This window comes from Sardina pilchardus, chromosome 2 (assembly GCF_963854185.1).
Source record: "Sardina pilchardus chromosome 2, fSarPil1.1, whole genome shotgun sequence".
NCBI lineage: Eukaryota > Metazoa > Chordata > Actinopteri > Clupeiformes > Clupeidae > Sardina > Sardina pilchardus.
Genome location: NC_084995.1, coordinates 3,552,722 through 3,571,516, shown reverse-complemented (window position 1 = coordinate 3,571,516; position 18,795 = coordinate 3,552,722). Strand labels below are relative to the sequence as shown.

At 44.0% G+C, this 18,795-nt stretch overlaps 1 protein-coding gene across 1 annotated transcript; it reads left to right on the top strand.

Annotated features, from left to right (window-relative positions):
* Positions 1-195: 195 nt before the first annotated feature.
* On the top strand, positions 196-7,327 carry npy1r (neuropeptide Y receptor Y1). The gene is made up of 3 exons (XM_062515666.1): positions 196-304; positions 3,024-3,834; positions 6,908-7,327. Exons 2-3 carry the CDS (start codon positions 3,100-3,102, stop codon positions 7,325-7,327), a joined length of 1,155 nt encoding a protein of 384 aa, XP_062371650.1. The 5' UTR covers positions 196-304; positions 3,024-3,099.
* Positions 7,328-18,795: the final 11,468 nt, after the last annotated feature.

Sequence of the window (18,795 nt, the reverse complement as noted above, 5' to 3'; positions counted from 1 at the left end):
TTAATTGCGAAGCGTAAATCTTTATAGTATAGCCTGCCACCTCTCCAGACACCGGCACCCATCGCTGTGGCCAGGGCGATAAAGTCGCCATATGACGAGTCTGCACGGGAATCTCTCTCTCTCTCTCTCTCTCTCTCTCTCTCTCTCTCTCTCTCTCTCTCTCTCTCTCTCTCTCTCTCTCTCTGTTGCGTGAGGGTGCGCGGTGCGCTCGTGTGTTCATTGTGGTTAAAATACCGCCTACACACCGTCAGGTCTGGTTTTATGCATTTGTTCCGCGGAGATGCCTTCTCCGTTATGCGTAAAGGTGAGTCTGAAGAGATATTTGTTTGTCACATGAGGCGGTGACAGGCGTTTTCTCTTTTTCTCTGTATCTATTATAAGCTATCAGGGTAAAGACAAAAAAAGTGCAGCGTACGTCTTGTTCGCCTCTGTTAATCCATTGAGCGCAAAAATGTGCGCTCTTTCTGTCATAGGATGGTTTGGGGGTAATCTTAATATAAACCGGGGAAACATTTTGCTTAGTGCATAGTTAACTGAAAGATGCATGTTTCAGTGTTAAACAGCTATGGATGTTCTGGTAAGAATAAAGCAATGAAAAGGAGGATGGAGAAAGGGAAGTGTTGTGTACTTTGACCTGTTTACCAGTGAACACGGAGAATGAAGGAGAACATATCGCTCTAAACTTTTACGACTCAAACAGAGGTGGGATCAGGTTGTGTTCAGACATAAGTGTGATTAAGTGGTGAATTTCACGCTCAGATATTATTTGAAATCATGGTGAGGCGCATCGTGAGTTGCGTGTAGCCGAATGACAACATTATGGACTTGGCGACAAATTACCACTTCAGTGTTTTGTTATGTGTACCAAACGTGACGTATCAAAATCAGTTTGAACCTATTTGAGACGGTGAATGTATATGACTTCCCGTGTATCATATCGCATGACGTTAAGATAAAACTGACGTGTGTAGCTCGCACACTGCAGCGGTTCACTGTGCAGCTCTTTTGGGACTGCATAAGCAGCTTTCAGTATGCTTCAAAAAAGTCATGACCTGCTTAATTCTGAATGTTAGGCCAGAGCCTTCTCTCTCTCTCTCTCTCTCTCTCTCTGTGTGTGTGTGTGTGTGTGTGTGTGTGTGTGAGAGAGAGAGAGAGAGAGAGAGAGAGAGAGAGAGAGAGAATGTGTATGCGTGCGCGCGAGCGTGTGTTTTTGTCTTTTGTCACTTGTCCTACTGATTCCTCATTTGTAAGTTGCTTAGGTTAAAAAAAATGTAAATGCAGGCTAAATAATAATAATGCAGACGTAGACTAAGACGTTTAAAAAGATGACAAGCTTTTTAACTTTCATTCCCGACCGAATGATCAACTTAATCAGCACGGGTAATTAGTCTCCATGCCTTCAGATTTCCCAGCGCTGGGTTCCAACCGACATGGTTACATCACTTACATGATCATTGCCCATTCCGTCGGGATGGCAAAAATAATCAGCAGTTCATGTTTCAGCTTGTAAAACCCTATCTAACACTTGTTTTTCAGTAGCTGGCACAATTTAATATTCTGTGTGGTCTCTACCTCTACCTAACATAGAATTCAAGCGTGTCCTTTCCCTTTTTAATCACTATCTCAATTCATTTTTAACATTATTCCTGGCTTTGAAGATGTATTTTCCCTCCTTGAAATGGAACCAGCTCCGATCTGAAACTTCACCAGGGCAGGCCATATCTCCTTGGTGCTCCCATGCTTCATTTTCCACAGAAGGAGCCATAAACCAGCCACAAGCTCCAGAGCCAGTGGACTCCTATGACTGGCCTAATATCACAGATGATGATGGCTGTGGCTAATTAATAAACCACTGCAAACATAGCCTGAATTTCCATCTGTCTGTGTGGTCATTGTTATCATCTCTCTCTCTTTATTGTCTGTGTGTGTGTGTGTGTGTGTGTGTGTGTGTGTGTGTGTGTGTGTGTGTGTGTGTGTGTGTGTGTGTGTGTGTGTGTGTGTGTGTGTTTAACTCATCACAGGTAAAATCTCTGAAGCATCAAAGAATGATGTAGCCAGTCAGTCTCTGAACAGCATGACTGATCTTAGAGGAATTGAATGTGTGGGTGTGTGCAAATGTGGGACCTGTCACTCAAGCTCTGTCTAGCAGCAGAGGAATGACATTCAGTCTGTGGGTCACATCATTGAAAACTAATCTTTCAGTTGCATTCACCCCAGAGTGTATTGTGCTGGTAGTCAGAGTCAGTAGTTCACAATTGTGCTAATGTGTCTGGGTACACACCTGATGTTTTATGTAGGCTATTTAGCAGACACTTGTGTCCAAAGTGACCTAAATATGTCAATTATATTCCAAGGGCTATTGACCCCAGCGTCACATGTGATTGTCCATGGGACTGTCATGAAAAGGAATGACTCCATTTCATTTGGAGATTTTCTATTGCAATATTTGTATGTATTGGGTAAAGAATTTATAATACAGCGTAGACGGCTTAACAAATTAGACTCTCATTATGCTATGTGTGCCTGTATGGTATTTGTCAAATAATTTGCTGCATGTGTTGTAGAATCTACGTGGATAGCGCAGAATGCAGGAGAGGTCTGTAGTGAGAGGCATGCTGAGGAAGACAGCGTTTAGGTGCATTGTGCTCTGAAGAAATGCTGAGCTCAACCAATGATGACACCGCTGACAAAGCCCCCTGAAAGGCTTTGGGATGCTCTCACTGAGATTGCTTTGTATACAGATGTGTGTTAGATGCCAGAGGCAGCACCAAAATGTGGGTGGGGCTGGTTGTGGGGGTTCTTGTGCAGTTTCACTCAATTATCTACTCATGCATACTGATGTCATCAGGGATAGTGAACTAATTATGACCCTGAGAGCACAGTCAGAATGGAGTTTTACTCCTCAGTTAAACTATAAGGCTCTCTCTGTATAGCTCTTCCAGTTGGATCTGTGCGGTGGGATTGTCTCTCTCCAGCCTTATTTCATTGTTGGTGATTTTTGATATTTGCACTTTTGTTGACAGTTTGCCACACTGAGCCTAAGAGTTGAGACACCATGAGGTGAGCTGCGTCAGCTGCAGTGTCCAGTCAGCCATCAGCATGGCCTACCCCATTCTCCTGCCTCCTCTGCCGCCCGCCGCCCCCAACTGCTCCACCGCCTTAGAGGAGCGCAACTGCTCTTTCGCCAACCTGTCAGCCATCATAGCTTATGGCAGTGATGAGTGTGACAGCAACAAGACTCTCTTTGTCATCATGGCGATAGCCTACAGTGCAGTGGCCTTGCTGGGTGTCGTGGGCAACCTGGCTCTTATCCTTGCCATCATCCGACAACGAGAGATGCACAATGTCACCAACATCTTAATTGCCAACCTCTCGCTGTCGGACTTGTTGATGTCACTGGTGTGCCTGCCTTTCACCTTCATCTACACCCACATGGATCACTGGGTGTTCGGGGAGATTCTGTGCAAGCTCAATGGACTGGTCCAGTGTTGCTCGGTAACCGTCTCCATCTTCTCGCTGGTTCTCATTGCCATGGAGAGGCATCAGTTGATCCTGCATCCTCGTGGCTGGAGACCCACGACACACCACGCCTGCATAGGCATCGCTGCCATCTGGACCCTAGGACTGGCCACTGCTGCCCCCTTCCTGCTGTTCTCCATGGTAACGGACACCCCACTGACCCAGCTCCCCCCGGAGATGAGGGAGCATTTCCGTGGGATGGTGGTGTGTGTGGAGGCCTGGCCCTCCAGGAGCTTCAAGCTGACCTACACCACGTCCATGCTCTTCCTCCAGTACATCACGCCTCTCCTCTTCATCTTTGTCTGCTACTACAAGGTATCTACACACACACACAGAAAGGACACGCACATTTACTCATTCAGTCACTTTTGATTATACACTATCACACACTCACACACACACACACACACACACACGAATTAAGCATAAAATGGAAGGCTATTAGACAGTGTAAATGTTTAGAATAGTAAGTTAATGGTGAGGAGCAAAGAAGTCAAGTGTGGAGAACAGAGAGAGCAAGAGGAAGGGAGAGGCATAACAATGCTATTATTGAGCACATAAAGCTAGAGTCTGTTGAGATGAGGGAAACATAATTTTCCATTTGCACACACACACACACACACACAGAGAGAGATATGCTGTCCTGAACCTGAGGATAAACACGGCCATATTTCTTATCCTTTGTACAGGAATGAAATAACTTTTCCATGCTGTTACTCCAAAAGAAGTGAGAGCCAAACATTGTGCTCTCTCTCTCTCTCTCTCTCTCTCTCACACACACACACCCACCCACACAAACACACACACACAGACACGCACTCACACACATACACCCACACAGAGATACACACACTGCACTATGACTGCCAATTATAAGAGCAAGAGTCGGAAGTGGGAGAGGGGATGCAGACAGTCAGTTGGGGAGAGGAGAGGGAGCTGTCTGTTCTGTTTACCTCTTCCTATCACAGGGGATAATAATGATAATGGTGGAATGTGCCAGAAAACAGCTAAACCAAGACACAGCCACAGCTTTATTTCCCTCAATCTTTCTGTAACTCACTCACTCACTCACTCGCTCACTCGCTCACTCGCTCACTCGCTCTCACTCTCACTCTCACTCTCACTCTCACTCTCACTCTCACTCTCACTCTCACTCTCACTCTCACTCTCACTCTCACTCTCACTCTCACTCTCACTCTCACTCTCACTCTCACTCTCTCTCACTCACTCACTCACTCACTCACTCACTCACTCACTCACTCACTCACTCACTCACTCACTCACTCACTCACTCACTCACTCACTCACTCACTCACTCTCTTGCTTACTCGGTTACTTATCATACTCATGCCTCCAGGCTTCAGCGTATGTCATTGGTACATGGTGTTAAGGGAGGACGTTGGAGGGTGTCTTACTTCATATTACATCAGGTGCACTTCATGGAGGAAATAATGCGTAACACAAACGCTTCATACACACAAACACACATACAGGGACAGACACATACACACACGCTCAAGCTCACGCTCACAGACACACACACACACACTCTCTCTCTCTCTCTCTCTCTCTCTCTCTCTCTCTCTCTCTCTCTCTCTCACACACACACACACACACACACACACACATATTTCATGGTGATGTAGCATTGTAACCACAGATGACCAGCAGCTAGGATGAGCTGTCACATACATTTAGCATTGAACAAGCACCACACACACAAAAAGATGCTACTGCTGTAATGACACAGAAAACCCATCCCAGCCCAATTCAGCACTGGCACAGAGAAGGATCTCTAAGCACTGGATAATGCAGCCCTCATAGTCCCCCATTTCAGGGGACTAGTCCTTACTGCGGCATCTCCCTGGTCCCAGGACTGTAAGGCTCTCTGAATTGTAATTGTAATTTCAAATAAGTGGAAGAGAAACAATTATTTCACAGATGACCAGTTATGTATTTACCAAGGGCATGCACACACATACACAATCACACACACACACACACACACAAGCCCGCACACACATACACACACATACGCACGCCCGCCCGCCCGTCCGTCCGCCGCCGCCCGCCCACACACACACACACACACACACACACACACACACACACACACACACACACACACACACACACACACACACACACACACACACACACACACACACACTCTATTCCACACCCTTACGAATCAACTCCCTCACATATCCATTTACAGTAGAGCAAATACAGATTGCAGTGTGTGTGTGTGTGTGTGTGTGTGTGTGTGTGTGTGTGTGTGTGTCTTAGTTATGGGCATTGGAGCATTGGGGCTTGACTGTAGGTATTTCCAGGTCATCATAATTTTGTTCAACACAAACATCCAACAGGTGTGGTTGATAGTAGTAAAGAGTCACAGCTGTGTGTGTTGAAGGCTATGAACTGCCTGATACAGGCTTGTAAACCCTTCAAAACAGACTAATATTCATTGGTTTAAATGCACAGCACATGAATATTCATGAGTATTCAGCACCCTGCAGGAGGTGAAGCTCTGGGACTGCCAACGAGCACAGACAGCTTGTCAATCAGTGGGTTAGACAGCACACCAGAGACAAGGTCTCCCTGCTCACTGTGCTGTAGCACAGTCATGACTATTAATACAGCTGTGACATCACTTACACACACACACACACACACACACACACACACACACACACACACACACACACACACACACACACACACACACACACACACACACACACACACACACACACACACACACACACACACACACACACAAATGTGCACATACACACTGACATTAAGTTGACATTTAATGGTCAGTTCGACTCCCAAGAGGAGATTTGCCTTCTGAAAAAGGGGGAGTGTGCTGAGCTGAGTGGCGCAGACTGAGAGACGCTCTTTCCTCCATCTGATGGCAGGACTTATCTGAGCCTAGGATGGAGAGAGAGAGAGAGAGAGGCAACGACAAGAAAAGGGGAAGAGAGAGGGATGGAGTGGGAGAGGGGGGTCATTCAGTTACAAAGGGCAGAGTGGTGTTATGAAAGAATGAAAGAATGAAATAAAAGACTTATGAAATACACATACACATACACATACACACACACACACACACACTCTCTCAAATACAGATGCTAAGCTTGCTGTCAGTTAATGATGTGGGCACCTCTGGCACTTGATTCTATTCAAGCGCCCACTCAGACATGGCACCTGTCCGTGTTTATTTATGCATCTCGGTCTCAAGACTTATTTAATGTCTTACCACTACTTAAATGTCTATTACTTGATTAGACTTTTTTGCATGTGACAGTGTCTACATACGGTGGTTTGTGTGTGTGTGTGTGTGTGTGTGTGTGTGTGTGTGTGTGTGTGCGTGCGTGTCCAGATCTACACGAGCCTGCGTCGGCGGCGGAGCATGATGGAGCGCGTGCGTGAGAGTCGGCAGCGCAGCGGCGAGATGCGGCGCATCAACGTCATGCTCTTCAGCATCGTGGTGGCCTTCGCCGTCTGCTGGATGCCCCTCAACGTCTTCAACGCCGTCATCGACTGGCACCACGAGGCCGTCATGAACTGCACGCACGACCCGCTCTTCTCGCTCTGCCACCTGCTGGCCATGGCCTCGGCCGGCGTCAACCCCGTCTTCTACGGCTTCCTCAACCGCAACTTCCAGCAGGACCTGCGCGGCTTCCCGCTCTGCCGTCTGGGCCGCGGCCGGCAGCAGGAGGAGTACGACACGGTCGCCATGTCCACCATGCACACCGAGGTCTCCCGCACCTCGCTCAAGCTCGCCAGCGTGGACACCTGAGGCCACACTACTGTACAGCGCGCAGGCCTGTCCATGCGTGGGTGCACTTTGGAGTGCAAGTCGCAGCACTTTACAGACGTTATCTTAGTAAACTTCCCATCAGACGCTGAGCCCTGGGCTCTGATTGGTGCTCAGACACTTTATGCGAGGACTTTGAAGGATGAAGACTTCAGTAATAATACTGCCATTCACATCTGGGGGTGATGCAGATATTCAACAGCAGCATAGATGCTAAAGTTCTCTCTAGCTGGATGGAGCGAGTTCTGAGCATCCGTACACTCTCAGAAATAAAGGTACAGGAAAGTAAAAAAAAAGGTACAAATGCTCGTCGCTGGGGCAGTACCCCCAAGGGGAACAACCTTGTACCATATTAATGGGTACAAAGAAGTACCCCTACAGTCTGTGCCTTTTTGGTACAAATAGGTCCCTTCAAGGGTACAAATGGCTCGTCGCTGGGGTGGTACCCCCAGGGTACAGCAATTGTACCCTTACCATAGGTACAGAGTTGTACCCTTGTACACTGTACCTTTTGAGAGACAATTTTGTACCTTTGCAATATATTTGTACCTTAATCCACTGGTACAAAGTGGTACCCCATTAGATGGTACCAACTTGTTCTCGTTAGGGGTACCACCACAGCGACGATGCCATTGTACCTATAAAGTGGCAAAAATGTCCTAGTTAAATAGAGAGGAATGAGGAAAAGAAAGACCACAATCTTCATTTTCAATCAACTTTATTGAATGCAGTTTTTCACTTTTAAATCCCTATGATCCCTGGGAGGAGGAAAAATAATGTATAATGCTTAAACTCTTATGATCTGTTTATAAAGTAGAAAGAGGCAACATTAAAATATTAGTCAATACACAGAAGTGCTAACACATTTGTACAATTTGAAGGTATCATTTAACTTCTTATCATTTAACTTCTTACACACAGTATATCATTGCCATAAAGATATAAAAAGGACCCGGTCTACCATAAGTGAGCAGAGGCTTTGTCCCTCAAACGCAGACTTCCAGTCTTCTTGGGTCACCTGGACAACTGGATACGGTGTGTTGGGTTCATCCTGAAGAATACAACAAAACAGACAGGGATGCACGTTTTGATTGGTCAAAAAAGAGAGAGATAGTTGATGGACCCCCCGCCCCCAAACAAACAAACAAATAATCATACCTATGGCCTACCTACATTACCACTCGGTGACTCATGACATTAAAAAAAAAAAAAAGATAAATCAATCCATCAATAAATAACTAAATAAGTCAACTACTAACTAGGGTAGACTGCGACCAGTAGCACCAGTCAGCAGCCAGAGAGCTAGGCAGAAGCTAGAGATGCATACCTCTCCCATTATGATGTGATGATTCACACTCTCTTTAAAAATGATTGGCAGGAGGATGAGTGCCGCTCTGAAGTCCATTCCTAGAAGAGAAGAGAGAGATACTTTATTCATGTTAGGCATCCAGTAGCTTACACATACACACACACACACACACAATCAAAATCTGATTATCATCTCAGAATGCACTGAATTGTCTACAGATTTTTCCACGCACGCGCTTATCAAAGTGTAATAATAACATACCATTAGTCTTCAACAAAACCACTCTTTGGATGAATAAAGCTAGTTTCATGCTTCGTGTTAGGTATCAGTAGTGACAATGGTAGCGTCCATACATCAATCAACTGATTCAGTTTATAAATGCAATATGACCACTCACGTGCAGCAAGTCACGGAATGAAAGCATAAATTCCTGTCCTATGCTATTGAATTAAGTGACCAGTGCAGCAGACCTGATTAATCAATAGTAAGATTGACTGGATATTAACACATCCCACTCCATCGGTGGAGGGCTGGAGGAAGCTTTGAGAAACACATTTGTGCTTTCATTCAGTGGCCTGCTGCAGGTGAGTGGTCACATTGGTCCTATGAACTGTGGAATAGTAAATTGACGTACAGACGCTTCCATGGTCACTTCTGAAACTTAACACACACACACACACACACACACACACACACACACACACACACACACACACACACACACCTATTACAGTAGGATGAAGCGTGGGACTGCAACAAAGCTAGTTGGACAAAAATAACTATCAGGAGGGCAGCAGGACAGCAGGTCCTCACACCACCTGCAAACAGAGGGAATAGAAGAAGGCTAACATTAATACATTGCAAAACTCACAGAACATGAAAAGACCATCACTGATGCACTACTGCACTCACATGCATCTTAAATAAACATATGCCTAGGTGTAAGTCATCAAACATGGCACAAATAAAGGCTATAAAATGAAGAACATGAAGCCTAACACTTCCATAAACAAACTGAAAAGCCCTTTACTTTGCATGATATTTCTGCTAATTGAAATTCCCCAAATGCCCCCCCATTCACATCCACTATAAGACAGATCTATCAATTAGCATACAACACTACTGTTCCTAAATCAGGGGGTGAAATAACTTAATATTAACCTACTTCATTCGTTTTACTGGTCCTTTTTCCAGTTATAGCAACACTACATATTATGCATCAACACTATCGATACATGTATTATGATTAAGTAACGACCCATGCCCCATGGATGGTCGAAAGGTAAGGTTAACTTTCCTTGTGTCTGTTAACGTTAACAACAACTTTCGTTGTGTCTGCTAGCTGCTAACTTTAGCCTGCATTGTAACAGCCACTTTAAATGTATATATGATAGGTAGGCTAAGCTATTGCGCCTGATGTGTGAAAACTCACACTCTACATTCAAAACGACATCTCAGACTGAATTATTGCTAGATATGGTATTAACTCCAAAAATTCTTCATAAAGGTGAAATTAGTAACTGGAAAAGTTAACATTAACAGCTAACATCGCTAACGTTAGCGAAGTTAGCTCGCTAGCACTATTTGATAGCTATTATTTGCTAACTAATTATGATTTCTATGATGGCTAACGGCTGTGGTTAATATTTCATTGTGAAAACGGTACATTTCTAATAAATTCCCGTTTTCAATTGGCATACAAAAGTACTGTAATTCTTACCTTGAATACGATGATGGCAGAGTAGGCCTACAGCACACAGCTTGCAGTCAGATTCATGATAGAAAAGTGACGGTTGATGTGTCTGATGTCATTCGAAGCCCTCGATGTGGCATATCCCAGAGGATTGTGTACCCTTGCAAAAAGGCACTTAATAGCACCCCAGCTTATGTACCCTGTCACGAAAGGTACTTCTCAGTACCGCACAGGAAGTGTACCCTTTCATCAGAATAAAGTACTATTTTGTACCCTACAGTATGTGTACCCAAAAGGTACTTCTTAGTACCCCTTGGGAACACAATAGGACCTTTAATGGTACATTTCTGAACGTTGTACCTTAAAGAACTAGATTGTACCTTCACTCTTACTTTATGTATGATAATGTACCTTTTCAAAGGGTACCTATATGTACTTGTCAGCATTCATAATTCATTGTGTGCCTTTTTCTTTGGAAAGGTACTTATTTGTACTCAGCAAGAGACATGTTAGTTACTTGGATGGTACAGTTCTGAAATTTGTACCTTGAAGTACTTGATTGTACCCTCACTGTACCTTTATTTCTGAGAGTGTAGCGTAGCTCTGTGTCAGGAAGGCAGAGTTTTGTCTGGCACACATCAGCTCGTTCATTGATTAAACTGAAGTTCATGATGAATTTCTACTGTTAATTGCCACCAGCAGGGATCACTGCCACCAATGACTTCTACTGTGTGATGTATGTCACTCATCCTGTTTTTGCCTGTCAGCTTGAGTGTGTGTGTGTGTGTGTGTGTGTGTGTGTGTGTGTGTGTGTGTGTGTGTGTGTGTGTGTGTGTGTGTGTGTGTGTGTGTGAGAGAGAGAGAGAGAGTTGAGGTTGAAAAGCAGTGGTGTCATCACTCATCCCCTGTTCCCTTGACATTTATGCATCATTTTGGAGCTGAAATGAGAGGAAGAGGAGAGGAGGCTGACAGAAGGCCCATAAGAATGTTTCTCTTCTGCTGTCCTATGTACAACACCAATGCTGTTTCTCTTAGGAGCTTGCTGAATGTAACAAGTAAGATATCAAGATTGTTATGTGTTGTGTTATAACAGTGTTTTATTCTGAAAAGGAGCCAAATTGTTCAGCTTTCGCTTAAACTGCTGAAAGAATTTCGTCTCTCTGACTACCTCGACACAAGCATTACAGACAACCTTCAGAAGACCTGCACATTAACTGTGCAGCCACATTCAGGTGTTAGTAGAGAGTACCAGAGGAGTTTCAATGGAGATCTCCTGGATATGATATGCATTACTTGCCAAGACAAAACAGACAGTAGCTATAATGTAGCTTTAAAGACGTGAATGTGAGTCTGTTTCCCCCCCCATGTAAACTGTTTTACTTATAAAAAAAAAAAAGGCTTTGCAGATTTCATGATGCAGCTTTTGGTGTTTAGCATTAAAATAATATTGAATTGTTGTAAACAAGTACTTAAGCATCTGGGATATGGGAGCTCTGCAAAGTTCATGCTTGGTTTCACTGTACATTGTTGTCATGTGATGTTAACATAGCCAACAAAATACTGAAGTGTGCAAATGTTTGTGTTACTATTCATAAATGTACAATAGTTTTCTGCTGTCAGAAGAACACTTTAAAGGGTAACAGTGCATTTATCAGTTCTTAAAGATAAGCTTGCCAATGATCCAGGATTTTCGGTCAGGCCTGATCCGGGCTGAAGTGATTTTTTTTTGCATCTGTGCCAAAGTAATGTTGGAGAATCCTGAGTCAACTGAGGTCATTCACTTTGATATGAAACAGTAAATATGGAGCGGAATTTCTGAAAGCTCCAGGCCACGGGACATGTGTTTTTTAGAGGCTCCATGTTAAGAGTCCTAGTCCACAGAGGATGTTTAAAACATAAAGCAAAGGCCATCAGCGACTGTTTGGACAGACTACACTCTGATGTTGGATGTTAAGTGCTGGCGCTGCTGCCCACACCTATCCGTGTCAATGGGTTGCATCTCACAGCACACTGAGACAGATAGGTGGGGCTCAGAGCCTTTGTGCCTTTGAGAGGTAGTCCCTTTTTACTTGCATAAAAAAGATCATTTCAGATATCTTTACCTGCCGTAGTAATGCTTACATGTGAATAAATGTATATACACGTTCAGAGAAAAGTTACACCAGTCTTATATTCCACTAAATATTGCATATATTTTCATTTTTTCATTCTGAAAAAAAGCCATCTTACAAATGATGGCATTTCTGTGTTGTGATTTGTTTCATGGGCTTTGGCATATAAGGCTGTGTGCTGCTTTGAGCGATTTCCAAATGTATGCTTGTACTGACATGTTTTCATGTTACTCAAAAAGCCGCTGGACATGCTAGAAGCCAGACAAGAGAGATATCAACACACACACAAGAACAGCTCTCAGTGCCCTCCCTCACACACACACAGCAGCTAGCCCATCTACACATGTGTTGGGTCAGTCTGGTTCAGGCACACAATTTTAATCAAATGTCTTATTTTACTATCAGACAGTGACTTGTTTAGGTGTCTGTCTAAGTCTTTTCATCATTTAAAAGCTACAGTATATCCCAACTATATTGGATAGGAATGTTAGAGTGCAATTGAATGGTGGTGTGTTTACATTGTATGTTGGTCAGTGTTTTCTATTAAAATATTTGCTTGTGATATTTTGGTATTCTTTAAGTACACTTTGACTATGTGCCAATTACACTGGGCCTGACACTATGGACTTTACACTTGATGTCCAATAAACTGATTTGTCCCATTGCTGTGACAATACTGCGACTGTCGACTGATCTAAGCTCATGCTGCGAAAGCACTTGGGCAGAACAAACACATGCCCATAAAACAGTGCTTTTAGTACAGTCATTTGTGCTGTCATCAGTCTCTGGATCACATGACCTTTTGCTAGAGGATGACCTCTGCCCTCTTTACTCACTGTTCTTTAAATGTCACACAGACACACACCAACCCATAAACACACACACACACACACACACAGACACACAGACACACACACACACAGACACACACACACACACACACACACACACACACACACACACACACACACACACACACACACACACACACACACACACACACACACACACACACACACACACACACACACACACACACACACACAGTGCCTAAATCACAATTGGCAAGTTGAAGGTTGAATTGAACAGATTGTCAGCTTTATTCCTCTTTAATAAAAAATACAATACCCCACTGGCATGGCTGTATACTTCCAGCTTCCCCTAACTTTCTTCTGGAGCAGTTTGTGCTGCCTTCAGTGAGGTGGCTGGCTGTTTGCTGATGAAAATAACAGTTCTGTTGTGAATCATTCAGAAAGAAGGCATAATCTCAAATAAAACCATTAAGGGGATTATCAGCACACATGCACCTAGATGTTGGATTAAGCAGCAATGAATGAACATCTTCAGCTTTTACAGCTTTGCATCTTATTTTACTGAGATATTTTTTGCGATATTTTACTTCTAGTTTGCGTATGATCCAGTACTCCAATGGCAGCTTAATTGGGTGACTGGACATTCCACTCCAGGTCATTTCAGCAGCATGGGGTTATATCTTGAGTCGCTGTAGAAAGTGAGACTGCTGATTTCATCCAACTCCTTCTGCCCTAATGGTATCACTAATGTGAAATGACAGCACATCTTGCAGTACACAGCATCTATGGATCTTTGAAGTGTACAAAAACTGTAACTATTTGGAGCATTTGTCAAATAAATTTAATTTGAACTATTTTGTATTGGACAATATGTTTAATTTCCTTACGGCATTTTCAAGTGCAAAAACACATTTGATTGGCTGGAGCAGCTTCCATACTGGAGGCACTGGAACTCTGGAGGTATGGCCCAGGAGGTGTCTTAGCAAGACTTTGTTTTTGGTATTTTGAGAGAATGTGTGCTCATTTGACTAAACTGTGTCGTCATTTTACTAAATCGTGTCCTCATTTCACGAAATTGTGCGCTCACTCTATGACCTCTTTATGTCCTGTGTGCTTGTCACCCTCTGCCCAGTCTTTCCACTCTCTCTCTCTCTCTCTCTCTCTCTATAGCACTCTTATTCCACACACTGTCTCTCTCTAGAGCACTCTAATTCCACACAATGCCTCTCTCTCTAGAGCACTCTTATTCCACACACTGTCTCTCTCTAGAGCACTCTTATTCCACACACTGTGTCTCTCTCTAGAGCACTCTTATTCCACACACTGTGTCTCTCTCTAGAGCACTCTTATTCCACACACTGTCTCTCTCTCTCTAGAGCACTCTTATTCCACACACTGTCTCTCTCTCTAGAGCACTCTTATTCCACACACTGTCTCTCTCTAGAGCACTCTTATTCCACTGTCTCTTTCTAGAGCACTCTTATTCCACACACTGTGTCTCTCTCTAGAGCACTCTTATTCCACACCCTGTCTCTCTCTCTCTAGAGCACTCTTATTCCACACACTGTTTCTCTCTCTACAGCACTCTTATTCCACACACTGTCTCTAGAGCACTCTTATTCCATACACTGTCTCTCTTTAGAGCACTCTAATTCCACACACTGTCTCTCTCTAGAGCACTCTTATTCCACACACTGTCTCTCTCTCTCTCTAGAGCACTCTTATTCCACACACTGTTTCTCTCTCTACAGCACTCTTATTCCACACACTGTCTCTAGAGCACTCTTATTCCATACACTGTCTCTCTTTAGAGCACTCTAATTCCACACACTGTCTCTCTCTAGAGCACTCTAATTCCACACACTGTCTCTCTCTAGAGCACTCTTATTCCACACACTGTCTCTCTCTATAGAGCACTCTTATTCCACACACTGTCTCTCTCTAGAGCACTCTTATTCCACACACTGTCTCTATAGCACTCTTATTCCACACACTGTCTCTCTCTAGAGCACTCTTATTCCACACACTGTCTCTCTCTAGAGCACTCTTATTCCACACACACTGTCTCTCTCTAGAGCACTCTAATTCCACACACTGACTCTCTCTAGAGCACTCTTATTCCACACACTGTCTCTCTCTCTCTAGAGCACTCTTATTCCACACACTGTCTCTAGAGCACTCTTATTCCACACACTGTCTCTCTCTAGAGCACTCTTATTCCACACACTGTCTCTCTCTAGAGCACTCTTATTCCACACACCGTCTCTCTCTCTAGAGCACTCTTATTCTACACACTGTCTCTCTCTAGAGCACTCTTATTCCACACACTGTCTCTAGAGCACTCTTATTCCACACACTGTCTCTCTCTAGAGCACTCTTATTCCACACACTGTCTCTAGAGCACTCTTATTCCACACACTGTGTCTCTAAAGCACTCTTATTCCACACACTGTCTCTCTCTAGAGCACTCTAATTCCACACACTGTCTCTACAGCACTCTTATTCCACACACCGTGTCTCTAAAGCACTCTTATTCCACACACTGTCTCTCTCTAGAGCACTCTAATTCCACACACTGTCTCTAGAGCACTCTTATTCCACACACTGTCTCTCTCCTCCATCTCATGCTCATGTCCTGCTCTATGATCCCTGGGAGCTCCCTGTACTCCCCTCCAGGATCCTCGACTGCATTCATTGCTGTTAGTATCAACTGAATCACAACAGTTAAAGGAACAGTTCAGTCTAACAACAGCCTTGGGTCTATTCCGGGATGATAACTAGAGTACACTTTCGTAGGGGACCAACATGACATTAATTGGAGTAGTTTTGAGGAAAAATATGTATTTGCAAGGAAATAGTAGCCTTAGGGGCAAGCTCACTGTCAAAATAAACTGCTACATTGGTCCCCAATGAAAGTTTACACTTGTTATCATCCCAAAATAGACCCTAGGCTATTCTTAGACAGAACTATATCTTTAAAGGAAGGCATTTCATTTTCATTTCAAATGTTATACATTTACGTACTGTAGATCCTTCATTCTCTACCTTATTTCTCGTTCTTTGCCATTTCCTTCTGCTTGCAGGACGTGAGATGATGCAGGGTGAGTTGTGGGGAATGTCCCGGTTTGTGGTCGGGAGCTGTGAAGATGAAGAATGGGTTTACTACTCCAAAGACCCCGGTTCGATAAAGTGCCAATGAATGATCGGTGTTGCCAAGTCACCTGAGGCTCAGCTGAGTAGCCACTCATTTTGTTCTGCTGAAATGCTGAACGTGGGGGACATCTGGGCCTGTTGCCCCCAGCTTTGCACATACAGTAATCACATATCAGACATTTCAATGAATGTCGCAAAAAATCACCTCCACATTATTCAAATATAATCAACGTGTTTTTGACCAAATAGTGTATTGACTGAAAAATATTGTAGCGCAAACAAAATGAAGGAAATCACACAAACTGCCAAGAGGATTTATGCGATAGGGATAAATGAATGCACAAGGCCACTGAACCACTCATACTGTTGTGCCTTCCCCATATAACCACACAACCGAACAGACTCTTGACTCTGAATCAGAGAGAAGCTTACAAGCTCAGTGTTCCACAAAAATATTATGATAATGTTCCCATTTAAATGTATAATTAAGTAGGTAAAATTCCCTGTTTTGGTTTACCCCTGCACACTTGAATGCTAGTGTGCTCAAGCTTAAGTCCATGTCATTATTTTGTGATGTTAAGATAGTAACATGTAATATTTAGGAAATGTGACAAATTCTAATTAGCAAACATTTGAAGAAGAAGCACCTCCAGAAGCACACACAAGCAACTCTGTTCTGCATGGGGCCTATGATTACCTTCCTTCAGCAGAGATGTGAAATACCTCACTTTTCCTGTACTGGCATTGTCCACACAGGCCCCACTCATTCAGCCTAACTGCATCTACCTCCTCCCAAAATCCATCTGGTGCACAACCCTGTTCCTGCAGCTAGTGTATCATTCTGTAACAGATGTTCACTCCTACATTGACATATCCATTAAGGCATCAGTCACCTACAACAGTGCTGCTGCAGATCAGTATGTGTGCTGCCTGGGACTAAGCCCATAATCCTGCTGTTGTCAGCATGATGCTCCAGCAACTGAGCCACAGGAACAGAGATGGTGCACTTCAGACTTGCACAACACATGTCTCCTACACTACAGGGGTATGTGCTATGCAGGACACTAAGGACACATGTCTCCTACACTACAGGGGTATGTGCTATGCAGGACACTAAGGACACATGTCTCCTACACTACAGGGGTATGTGCTATGCAGGACACTAAGGACACATGTCTCCTACACTACAGGGGTATGTGCTATGCAGGACACTAAGGACACATGTCTCCTACACTACAGGGGTATGTGCTATGCAGGATACTAAGGAATGTGCCGTTTCCTCCTCGTCCATGCGCTCATTGAAGGCTTTTTGGAGTTTGGGCTTTCATCCTATTAAGACTCCATGAGCTGTCACACCTGCACAGTGCTTGCAGACTTACCATGCTGTCCCTAACATTGTGCTGATGGGCCTGAAGACTTACCACACTTTTATCTCCCTAACATTGTGCTGATGGGCCTGAAGACTTACCACACTTTTATCTCCCTAACATTGTGCTGATGGGCCTGAAGACTTACCACACTTTTATCTCCCTAACATTGTGCTGATGGGCCTGAAGAGCTTTGTTATGTTGCACAGGCTGCAGAAGCATGTGCTCTGAAGGGCGAGCGCTGTGAGCCAGTGACCAGTCAGCAGCAGCCAAACAAAGTGCCTAAACGGGGCCTAGCTTCATCCCTTCACTTCCCCTCTCAGAGCCAGGGTCTAAATGACCTGCATTCGCCTTCATCATTTCCTTCAACAGGAAAGCATACAGTTGGGTTTTCATTGATGATGTACTGCTGTAATTTGTAACTTCAGAAAAGTGTTTTCCAGGTCTCTCACTGTATTTCATCAGATCCAAATGGTATATGACTGCTTGAGCTCTGCTTCGGAAACATAATCGTCCTCCTGACTGCGACAGAGGCAGCCTGAATCATAAAGGCAGAGAATCAGAGTCATCTATGATATGTCACATTTCTGTGTGCAGGCAACTGACGGGTCACTTCTGCAGGCGATGATCTCTGGGTGAGAGTGGAGAATGTAGCTTGTAGAATCCCTCTGACCTGGTAGGGGAGACTTGGCATCGGTTATGCAAGGACAAGTCCTTTTAGATTACTCTCCCATTTGATGCTTTTATCTCAGACTAGAAACAATTTCATCAGGCATCAGGCGACTTGAAGCTTTTTAGTCTGTCTGGGAGCTTTGAATTTGCTTTGGAACACTGATACAAACCCTGCACAACTCTTTTCAACATCTTCAAGGAGGCATAGAAAGTATTTGGCATTCCATCATTGTGTAGCTTGTTACCTTGCCATGTTAACAAAGCCCCCTCTGGAATGGTGTTGGAAGTAGATTACAAGGCTTCTGCTATGACTCCAAAGTCTCAAAACTGCCA